Genomic DNA, 12,500 nt, shown 5'->3' with positions numbered 1-12,500 from the left:
TTAAACAAGACGCTAGCACGCTTTCGTCACAAAGCCAGGATGATCGAGCATCGGTTGAAATCTTTCGCGAGCAGTATCTGCTATTAATACTGAATGCATTGGTGCTTAAAGGCAGAGTAAGCCTCCCGTAAACCATCACAGATACGGTCAGGCTTTTACACACAGTACAAACACCCTTTCATTTAAACACTCACCAATTGAGAACATCCTAGGTGCCCTCCGTAAAGAGCGAACAATTTTCAAAGAATTTATTTTTGCGTGGTTTATCTTACCCCTGAGCCATCGTGAACCCGTGTGATCCAGTTTTCCTTTTTCACAATGCAGTCGTCAGTTAGTCATGAATGCGACTCGATGTGAGCTTATCTACAATAGCACGTTTTTTTATGCACGAAACGGCTGTGGTTCACAAGAACTCTAGCGATGGCTTTTGACTGTTGAGAGGAACGGCGATTTGCACTGATAAACCGTCTGCTACGACCCTTGCGTGACCCTGCTTCCGGGCTTTTCTTTTTTTTAAACTTTCACAACTTCGAATTGTTCTGATCTTGTCTTGATGAAAAACGAATTCTTTTATGATTAAAGAATGTTTGTGTAACAAGCTGTCAATTTATTATTTAGATTTTAAAAGTTAGGTCTAGCGCAAAAACGAGGCGCCGTTGTTGTTAACGAACAAGTCTACGAAAATAAATTCTTTGAAAATGTCTCACGCTCGACAGAAAGCAGCCAGGATGTTCCCGTTCGGTGAGCGTTCAAATGGAAGTATGCTTGAACTGTATTTAGACGCTCGGGGAGCTCTGTGATGGTTTACGGGAGGCTTACTGTGCCTTTAAATGACACCATTGTGTGACCATGAGGGACATAAACCTACAATAAATATTTGGACAAGATTTTTTCTGAATTGGCGGTTTGAATAACGTATGAAAAGAGTGACATGGACAGTTTTAGTGAAATTACCTGACAGGTAGCGACTTTAGAGGAGGGGGATAAGTCCTCTAACTTTACTGGACAGTAACTCGCGAGGAAAGGCCTAGCGAAGATTCATGAATCCCCGTTTGCGGACTTACGGGACTAAAAGAAATGTATCGTTCAGTAAAGGAGTTGCACACCATTCATGAATAACAGTCAGTGTCTGTGACCGGAAACTGATGGTTTACAGGAAGCTGAGTGTGCCTTTAAAGGAAATGAACAAATATTTTGCAGTGCTAACAATTAGAGAGAGACAGAGACAGACAGACAGACAGACAGACAGACAGAAAGACAGATAGACAGACAGACAGACAGACAGAATCATAAAAAGTCCAGAATCGTTCATTTGGACTCTAACTAAAGCAGGCTACTCAGGTTGTTCTGTTTCATTCTACTTGTCTGGGTGCATCAACCAGCGTCATATTGCTTCGGACAGAATATGCTCATGTTCAAATAATGTTTACATAAACATAATGCTATATAATGCCAACATCGTCTGTCCGTCCGTGGTTTTTTTTAGTTTTTTTTAAATAAACTCACCTGAATCATTGGCCACATCTGCTCCAGAATTAACGCAGGGAGTGAAACCAGCGTATTCAGACCTTACGCGAACGTCTTGAAGCCTCAGCAGTTCATAGTTGTTTTGCGCTGGGAATTCTGGTTAACACACAATATTCAGATTCATTTGGAGAGTACCTGATCATACACTGTTTATACACGATAAACGCAATGCTCTTGACTTAAAATCATGGCTTTGGTCGTTTGGATTGTACAGTTTTATTCAGTGCGGAGAGAGAGAGAGAGAGAGAGAGAGAGAGAGAGAGAGAGAGAGAGAGAGAGAGAGAGAGAGAGAGAGAAAGAGAGAGAGAAAAATCCATTTTCAAGATCTTTTCACCTCAATCTCACAAGCAAAAGGATGTTAGCGCTTGGCGCCTGAGAGAAAACAAGCATTGCAACAAAGAAGCCATACCTTGTATTTCATATACATCATAGCTGGGTCGATCGGCCCTTTCAGCTGTGCCAGAACTGGGTGCAGCCTGCCTAATAAAAGATGGCAGTAAAAACGAATGAATGGCATTTTAGAAATACAACCATAATTCAAATCGATGGTATTAAATGTCTGTTGCATATCTGACAAAATAACGTTTTAGGTTTCCAAACCATATTTTGCTCTTTTGTTCTGTCTTGTCCCTTTGTTTGCCATTCTAGTTTGCTAAAAATCAGTTGCTTGACACCAAAAAGTTGGTGACATTCCTCCCTTGAAGAAAAACACACGTTCATTTCTAGTATTTTAGAGTAAAGAGCACAAACAAAGGGTATTGTTAACCAGAGGTGATGCACATGTTTATGCAGACACTACCCGTTTATGTTTTAAATGTTGTGTATTGGAGAAATTTGACTCCATCCAAAAATGCGGTTCAGTCATGGAAGAACCAATAAGAATGAACAAGGTTGTATCCCGCTCTAGGCCCATAGCGCGTTTAAGCTAACACAATGCACAGCTAAATAACACACAGAAACTCAGACAATTTGTCTGACACAGACTAACACTCTGACACAGAAAAACACTCTGACACAGAAAAACACTCCTCGAAACATAATAACACGTGATGAGACTACCTTGCATGGACATTCAAACAAGTATCGATTATTCATTCACACAATGTTACACTGCAAGTGCTAATATAATGCAAGGAAGCAAATACAGGCTGACCCAAAAAAATGTCACCCATTAATAACTCCTCAGTTACTTCAAAAGTTTACTTCATATTTGGTGTACATTAGCTTGAGATGTTGAATGATAATTGCACAAAGTTTAAAGTTTGTACGTTTTGGGTCACCCTGTATTAAGGTTTTGGGTCACCCTGTATTAAGGTTTTGGGTCACCCTGTATTAAGTTTATTTAGACGAGCATTCAACGTACAGCATTTCTAGCAAAAGATTACAAACGTTTAAAAGAACAGATTGCTTCGTAATAAAGCAGTTATAGTGGACCTAAGTATAAATAAACAAGTCGCGTAAGGCGAAAATACAATATTTAGTCAAGTAGCTGTCGAACTCACAGAATGAAACTGAACGCAATGCAACGCAGCAAGACCGTATACTCGTAGTCCACCGCTCACGGCATAGGCAGTGAAATTGACAAGAAGAGCGGGGTAGTAGTTGCGCTAAGAAGGATAGCACGCTTTTCTGTACCTCTCTTTGTTTTAACTTTCTGAGCGTGTTTTTAATCCAAACATATCATATCTATATGTTTTTGGAATCAGGAACCGACAAGGAATAAGATGAAAGTGTTTTTAAATTGATTTGGACACTTTAATTTTGATAATAATTTTTATATATTTAATTTTAAGAGCTTGTTTTTAATCCGAATATAACATATTTATATGTTTTTGGAATCAGCAAATGATGGAAAATAAGATAAACGTAAATTTGGATCGTTTTATAAATTTTTATTTTTTTTTTACAATTTTCAGATTTTTAATGACCAAAGTCATCAATTAATTTTTAAGCCACCAAGCTGAAATGCAATACCGAAGTCCGGGCTTCGTCGAAGATTACTTGACCAAAATGTGAACCAATTTGGTTGAAAAATGAGGGCGTGACAGTGCCGCCTCAACTTTCACGAAAAGCCGGATATGACGTCATCAAAGACATTTATCAAAAAAATGAAAAAAACGTTCGGGGATTTCATACCCAGGAACTCTCATGTCAAATTTCATAAAGATCGGTCCAGTAGTTTAGTCTGAATCGCTCTACACACACACACACACACACACACACACACAGACAGACGCACATACACCACGACCCTCGTTTCGATTCCCCCTCAATGTTAAAATATTTAGTCAAAACTTGACTAAATATAAAAAGCACCAACTTATCTTCTTTCTGAATTGGTAATAAAAAATCAACGACACCAAACACAATTTTTGACCACTCGCTCCTGAATAAATGTCTATAAATCAAGCCCAAGATTTGTTGAAAGCAATGTCTGAAACTCAATGCCTAGAGTTCTTAGACTAACTTAGAGTTGATCTACAAATTGATTGTACTGATCAACATTATGTTCTTCTGCTCATTACCATTTTACTTTCTAATTACTTTATGTCATGTCAACGTTTTGCATTGTACACTACTACTGTTAACATAACTTGTGGTAGTGTAAAGCAGCACTCACAGGAATCTCCATACATTATCACATATACTTCATGTATTAATACTGAATTTTCTTCAGGTCTTTTTCACTTAGGGACAAGAACGGATTGTATTTTAAGACACACACACACACAAACAGCAATTGCTTGTACATGGCAACCCTCGAAAATTAAATACAAAATATCTAACCTTACCTTCTCTCTCTCTCTCTCTCTCTCTCTCTCTCCCACCCTCTCTCTCTCTCTCTCTCTCTCTCTCTCTCTCTCTCTCTCTCTCTCTCTCTCTCTCTCTCTCTCTCTCTCCCTCTCTCTCTCTCTCTCTCTCTCTCTCTCTCTCTCTCTCTCTCTCTCTCTCTCTCTCTCTCTCTCTCTCTCTTTCTTTCTCTCTCTCACCCCCTCACCGAAATCCCCGTATTAAACAACCTTCGTCCCCTGAATTTCTCTTAATTGTCTACATTTCTGTGAGATAGCAAACGTAACCTGAGCCTTGTATGTTTTTTTTTCTCCATATGCATGTGCTTTGAATACTTACTGATTATGTTCCGCGGCTTTGCTGCCTGCAAGGTAGTTCAACAACATTCAATGGCACAGCAACAGTCACAAACACACATTCCTCTTCTCCGCTGTCTGTTTCTCTCTCTCTCTCTTTCACACACACACACACACACACACACACCCACCCACCCACACACACACACTAAACACACACACACACACACACACACACACACACACACACACACACACACACACACACACACACACACTACTACTACTACGCACAGCGTAAACGCACTCTTGCCTTCCGAAAAATGTTGTTTTTATAGTGCTTGTCTGTCACCAGCTTGATTGTTAAGGGCTTACTGGGGAATTCAGGTTACTTTCTCTGGGTTTTTTTTACTTCATTTTCGTCATTTATACAAGGTGTCGCCCTCTTTACTTTTCTCAGCAAATACAAGAAATGTACCCAATTTTGTTACAAAGAAAGTGTTAAGACACAAATAATTTCTTCCAAACAAATCATTAGTTCATATACTGACTAATGAATCAATGTGCAGAAAAAGAGTACTTAACCCTATTTTAACGTCCTCAAAAGTACGATATAGTGCGAATCGCTCAAGCTGTCAATGTCACTTTCATATAAAACCGTGCATACTTTTGTCCAGCTAGTCGTATTCTCTTCAATGAGCTCAAGTTGCACACAATATCAATGCACGTAAAACCGATAAGTGAATGCTATTTTATCCTATCCCAGTTTGCTTGTATCGCTGAATACAACATGTGAACACAATTTCAAATGACTTTCTCCTCGTGTGTCATAGCTGCCAAGTTATGTCTGTTTTGAATTGTTATTCATATTGTTTATTTGGATTGGATGGATTGGATTGGATAAGATTTACAGTCCAGTGAGGTTACCCTCATGGAAATTCGGGCTGCTTTCTCCCCGGGGAAAGCGAGCTGCCATACATACGGCGCTACCCATATTTTTTTTTTCTGCATGCGTGTATTTATGTTTCCTGAGACTTAATGCCGTGTGAGATGGAATTTATTTTACTTTTATTCCAAGTCCCACGGGTATTTGATGGACATTTTTATCTATGCCTATACAATTTTGCCAGGAAAGACCCTTTTGTCAATCGTGGGATCTTTAACGTGCACACCCCAATGTAGTGTACACGAAGGGACCTCGGTTTTTCGTCTCATCCGAAAGACTAGCACTTGAACCCACCACCTAGGTTAGGAAAGGGGGGAGAAAATTGCTAACGCCCTGACCCAGGCCTGAACACGCAACCTCTCGCTTCCGAGCGCAAGTGCGTTACCACTCGGCCACCCAGTCCCATTTGGCACCTTGTGTTTTTGTTAGATGGATTTCAGGGGGGGTGGGGGTGGTTAAGGGGTGTACCCGTATTTGGAAGGCTGTAACGTGGCCACTGTAGAATACATCTTTGATCCAAAAAGTGTGCCAGACTGCCAAGTTGAGTGCCTTAACTAGCAAAGACAGTTTGAATGAAATGACACGGGAATGAATGTTTTAGTTGAGGTACAACAATGGGTGCACTATTTGTTTGCTGAGTTGATGATGCGTCTCCCAGAGTGAAGAACACAGAAGCTCACCTTCACTTCGCCGCTTTATGAAAATCAAAGTTCCAGCAACAAGACCAATGATGATAACTGCCGCTACCAACCCGCCGGCCAGTGCAGCACTGTTAAGTTTTGTCGTCTGCTCTTTACCTGCAACCGCGATGGTAAATGTAACATAAATATATTTTCTTTGAAACGAATCATCGTTCATTATAGGTAGAAGCAACTGTTTGCACTTCTTCTCTTGTGTGCGTATGTGTGTGTGCGTGTGTGTATGTGTGTGTGTGTGTGTGTGTGTGTGTGTGTGTGTGTGGTGTGTGTGTGTGTGTGTGTGTGTGGTGACTGAAACCTTTAATGAGTTTTACAAATTTAAGTTTTAGAAAAATCAACTTACTTTCGATTTAAGTTAGTCCCTCTTTAGGACGAGGGCTCGATGTAATAAAGCAGATCACTGCTTACTCTATTGCCCTCGTTAAATAAAGAATTGTCATTCTCTCTCTCTCTCTCTCTCTCTCTCTCTCTCTCTCTCTCTCTCTCTCTCTCTATGTCTCTCTCTCTCTCTCTCTCTCTCTCTCTCTCTCTCTCTCTCTCTCTCTCTCTCTCTCTCTCTCTCTCTCTCTCTCTCTCTCTCTCTCTCTAAATGTTACACCTTAAGACGTCAATACTGCCGGGGGGATTCTTTTCGTTTAATTCTTCTCAAAACTCACTTCCAAGCTAGAAGCCGTCTCACGGAAGATACACAGGCACATTGTTATGTAACTTCCTTCAAGATACAGTTCCAATCGACTACCAACTCAAGAAACCGTTGATGCTGTCTGCACGCTGGTGATGCAGAATTAACCAATGGGCATTTATGACATTGCTGATAGGCACTTGGCATCTCACATGAAAGAGGTTGGAGCATTCTGTGCAGAACACTTTTCATGAAGACAGTTTAAGCAAGGTAGGTCCTCAAACATTTACACCAGAACAGAAGCGCTTCAGGTTGAACATGGCACGAGAGGATGTTATGTCCTGATTTGTTTCTGATGATGAGACTAGTAATGCTGCGTCGCCCAAAACAATAACGGTTTTGGGTGTGACGAAAAAAAGAACAGGGCCGGAGTGCTATGTTAATTATGAGCAGTTCTTCCACACCCATTTAAAAAAAATATAACACTACCAGCATGTTTCCGCATATTGAGCCAGATGTTTTTGTTTTGGCAAATCGACATTGCAGTTCCGGAGCAAATGATCAAAATGTCTTTGCGAATTTGCGTTCAAACGTGTTTTTTCCATAATATAACAATGCACAGCTCGAAAATATGGCCAAGAACAAATCTATGGTACTTTAAATAAAGAAGAATAAGAACATTCTTGTCCAGTACGACTTGAAATTTACCGTGTGTTCGCTGTAAAATCTCCCTAACTTCACAGCAGACGAAAAGCAGACATCTTCATTTTCTTCCAAGGGAGAAATCGTTGGTCATAAAGTCTGGCAGTACCCAAACATACTTCTGCACGCTTTCTTTTCTTTGCCTATTCAGTTGCTTCGCAAAAATGAAATGTCATTGGTTTTCTCAACTTGTCAAGTCAGTCAAACCGACTGCAGAACACAGAACTGGGAAATGACACTGATTGAAATACGAAAGATTTTCGATGACGAAAGTATAAATGACGTCATGTGGTCACACCTATCTCGAGAACTAAGCGTCGCTCAGAACCAGCGCCCTTCCAATATAGGGTCCATCACTTTCAGCCTGAAACCAATCAACCGATCATGCAGTAGGGCCATCAATGTTATACCCACCAGAAGGTCAGGGTTATTTCCCCTTTAAACAGGTGATGGCATCTGTTTTATAGGACGCAGAGGGGTATTTCCTGTTGGACTTAGTTCCAAAAGATGAGACAGTAACCGGTGAATTCTATTTCATACTTCCGAGTCATTTAAGAGAGCATACCAAGGCTAAGCACCGAGGAACGCTCCGGAAAGGGATGTTGCTCCGTTAAGACAACGACCCTACCCAAAAGTCCTTGGTTTCCATGGCAACACACATAATCACACGTACACCACATGATACTCACAGTACACAGTCAAGGTCCTGGTTGCAGTCAGAGTGTAGTATTTAGGTTTTACCCAGCTCGCGCTGCACGTGCACACAGCACCATGATCACTGGCATTCAGTGACGTCACACTCAGGCTGCTGCTCTGGCCGTTGCTGGGACCTTCAGAGTGACCCGTGCAGGTCAAGGTCACTGAGATCACAGGAGGTTCACCACCAGCTACGGTACAGTTGATGTTCAGAGAGTCACCTTGGTAGAGAGTTGTGTTGTCGACATAGCCCTGGATTGTTGGTGTGACGCGAGGTGGATCTGAATTGGTAAAACACATCGACCAACATATTTGAAAACGTTTAGTCCGAAACCATTCATTCACAACGACACAAAGACAAAGTATTACACAATACCGCGCACCCACACACCCACCCAACCCACCCACCCACCCACCCCCTCCCCACCCACCCACACAGACACAGACACACACACACAGACACACACACTCACACACATAGACACATACACACACACAAACACACGTTCCTTAACTGTTGCCCATAATATGGGAACAGTGTAAAGTGTAGACACACATACACCAAGCGCTGCTAACATTTCAACTGCAAAGTGAAGGATCCCTGCGCCATCTTGTTGTTATAGGTGTTTGTCACGGTACACTGTACTGTGGCACCAACATCACCGTCACCGTTCTCATCGGGTGGGCGTGGCCTGAAGCTGCACCTGTCACTGGTCACTCCAGCACAGCGACCTGTCCATCTGTAGGTCAGTCCAGTGGTCGGGTTGACGTCACGTGGTGTGCAGGTCAAGGTCAGATTGTGTGACCCTGTACTGTCAGTGTAGAACACAGGGCTTTCTGGAATGCTAGCACTGTCTGGGCCGTCTGGAGGGACAGACATAACAGCTTCAGAGATACATGTGATAATATGAACACACACACACACACACACACACACACACACACACACACACACACACACACACACACACAAATACCCCCACACACACATACACAAACATACACATTTTGAGTTGTACAATGCTTATCTTTCTGCACATGGTTTATTGACATCGCTAGATTTGATTCCCGATAGTACCAGTGTTCTAAATGTCACAATAGTTCAAAGATCCTGATTACTTGACCGGGAAGTTCAACAGCCTTCAGTGACAAAGGCTGAATCAAGGTATAACAAGTAACACACACTCACACGCCACGTTGACAGTCTGGGCGGGTCCCGTGATGTCCGTCAACCAGTCCACGTCACAGCGAAGCTCGTTCCCGTCATGATTCCTGTTGACGGTCATCGTCAGTGGCAGTGAGATCTGACCATCACTGCCCTCCTTGACCCTGGTGTCCACGTCGTTAATCCGTCTGACCCACACCAGTCGTCCCGCTGGTCTGCCCACACTACCACTGCACGTGCAGCTCACGTCTGTGTCCTCCGACACGTAGCCATTGCGGGGGGTGCAGCTGATGCTGGGTGCTGGCGGGGAGGCTGGGAGTGGACACAGGTCATTACGGATAAGAACACTAAGTTCAGATTTTGTCATTGATATTTACGATTCTCAATGTCCATAACAGGTGACACATCGTGTTCTGCTTGGGGGGAATCATGGTGTAACATGTTGTTTTGGAAGATTGAACGCCTGAACATACACATTCGTTGTCATTTGTTTTCCTAGGTTGCATTTTCACCTGCGCAGTAACCTTCAAATATCAAAATAAAACTAGCGCCCTATGCAAGCTGGCTCTGTGTGTGTGTGTGTGTGTGTGTGTGTGTGTGTGTGTGTGTGTGTGTGTGTGTGTGTGTGTGTGAGTGTGTGTGTGTGTGTGTGTGTGTGTGTGTGTACTCACTAATGTCAACTATTTTCTCTGTGGCTCCAGGGTAGACCTGCACCCTGTATGTATAGGTACCCGTGGTGTCCGACAGTCTGTCAGTGAAGTCACAGGTCCCTGACTTGTCCTCGAGGGTAGGGTTGGTTTCGTTGAACGGACGTTGGGTCGCAACCTCAGTGTACTGTCCATTCTATCACAGAGATTACAAGATGTAATGTAGTACGACCATGTCAACATCGTAATGTCAAATTAAAACAAACGTTTATCCTACATACGTGAGAGAGACACCCGTGAGATAATAATCGTTCAAATCACACGTGTGTATATCATGTAAATGAGGTCATGTCAAGCAAGTCTGGCAGGGACCTGTTTTTCCACTGCTTATGATGCCAAAGTCACCGAGACAAACGTCATTATAGAAACACAAATTGCGCTCGCTAATTACCCTCGATGAATCTTTAGAACTAACACGTCACGCCACACTTTCAGAGTGACGTTTCTTTGCTTTGACGTAATAGATTGCACGAGGCTTTAGAAGAGATCGAGGTTCTAAAACAAGCGTCTTCAATTTAGCTGCCTCGAATGCAGGACATTTTCAGTAAAATACACGTAAGTACAGTATGTAGGATAAACAGAATACTACATGGCTTGCTGTTCCGTACCAGATTTACACTCGTTGCTTTTTCAAATAGTGAACAGCTCGCTTTCGCTCGCAGTTCAATATTTAAAAAAAAAAACTCGTGTAAATCTGGTACGACACAGCAAGCCATGTAGTATTCTCTATTTTTGCATGCAATAACCACGACGCCAATATGAGTAAAAGACAATACTCACTCCATGTCTTCGTGACCAGACACATCTGTACTGTCCATTGGACGAGAAGACCTTTGTGATTGGCACCGTGCCGCTCACTGTCCATCCACCGCCTGCGTTGCTCAAGTTGACTGTCAGTGCTCCTAACACTGCCTTCACTGTAACACACACACACACACACACACACACGCTCACACACACACACACACACACACACATACCCACACCCACACACACACACACACACACACACACACGCACACACGCACGCACACGCACACACACACAAACACACACACACACACACACACTAATTATCATGCAAAAACGTGCATGTGTAAATACATTTGTCCTGGCATTTTCAGGAATGTACAGCAGTAGGTGAGGACAGGTGCAGATCAAAATTGAAACTTGTCGAACTGTAAGTCACTTATGCAACATTACACAATGAGACAATATGTATAAGTTACACCTCCGTTCATCCGTGGTATCGCGTGGTAGCTCGTCGAGAATGGGTCAGAGCCTCGAGTAACGTCATAATATGCATTCACTCTGTCGAGACGAGATACCACGCGATTCCATGAATAAATCAGAGATATAACGTATATATCCCGTGAACCATCAAAGCTCGTTTTTGCTTTAAAATGTCTTCACAACGTACAGATAACATTTAACGACATAATCGTCATCACAATGAGACAGGTACTACATACTTTGCTTGTCGTCTGCTACGAATGTAGCCCTGGTGTTTGACAATTCATTGACCGGCAAAAATGTACAATCAGCTGTCATTTTGCCACTGAACCTTGTTACTTCTATTCACTTATTTGTTAACATTGCAACGGCAGCCCAGAAGAGTGTTCTCGCTGTTTCAAGACACATGTTTAGCTGCCACTTTCGAGTGGCTTGCTCTACATCACTGCCTATAAGTCTAAAATGATAATATAGAGTTATGAACAGAGAAAGACATGCAAACACAGCGGAAACCAAAAACATTTGACGCGCATGCAGACATAAAAACACTTCATAACGAAGTTACACGCAAAACGAAAGAGACTTTGACGTCATTTGTTTTTGTTTCGTGAATGAACCCAACAAAAACAAATGGCACCAAAGTCTCTTTTCATTTTAGGCTCATAGGTCTAATGGCAGTAAAACAGCTGAAACACTCTTCTGGGATGCCGTTACAATGTTAACAAATAAGTGCAAAAAAGAACCAAGGTTCAGTGTCGACATGACAGCGGATTGTGCATTTATCCTGGTCAACAAAGGGACGATTGGAGCTTCTATACACTCCGTGTCAACCACCTGGGCTCGATTCGTAGTAGACGACAAACAAATCATATAGTACCTGTCTTGTAATGACGTTTATGTCGGTATAGATTATCTGTACGTTGTGATGACAATTCAAAGCAAAGTTTAGCTTTGATGGGACATGGGATATATACGTTACACTTCCGATTAATCCATGGCATCGCATGGTATCTTGTCTCGACGGGGTGAATGAATACAATGACGAGCGATGTCATCATATTCATTGACCCCGTCTCGACAAGATACCATGCGATTCCATGGATAAATGTGTGTGTGTA

The 12,500-nt window shown here is 42.3% G+C and overlaps 1 protein-coding gene across 1 annotated transcript in view; it reads right to left on the bottom strand.

The window, feature by feature from the left end:
• Positions 1–11,073, bottom strand: part of LOC138956030 (uncharacterized) — a gene marked incomplete at its 5' end in the record, with an annotated part of 20,963 nt that extends 9,890 nt beyond the window's left edge. Inside the window, 9 exon segments of the mRNA XM_070327498.1 lie at positions 1,507–1,623; positions 1,937–2,007; positions 4,657–4,681; positions 6,240–6,356; positions 8,271–8,558; positions 8,854–9,141; positions 9,467–9,754; positions 10,114–10,285; positions 10,930–11,073. Coding sequence (XP_070183599.1) covers positions 1,507–1,623; positions 1,937–2,007; positions 4,657–4,681; positions 6,240–6,356; positions 8,271–8,558; positions 8,854–9,141; positions 9,467–9,563 — 1,003 coding nt within the window.
• Positions 11,074–12,500: the final 1,427 nt, after the last annotated feature.

This window comes from Littorina saxatilis, unplaced genomic scaffold, assembly GCF_037325665.1.
Source record: "Littorina saxatilis isolate snail1 unplaced genomic scaffold, US_GU_Lsax_2.0 scaffold_727, whole genome shotgun sequence".
Classification (NCBI taxonomy): Eukaryota; Metazoa; Mollusca; class Gastropoda; order Littorinimorpha; family Littorinidae; genus Littorina; species Littorina saxatilis.
The sequence above is the reverse complement of the archived record's forward strand: the minus strand, read 5'-3'. Positions and strand labels throughout refer to the sequence as shown.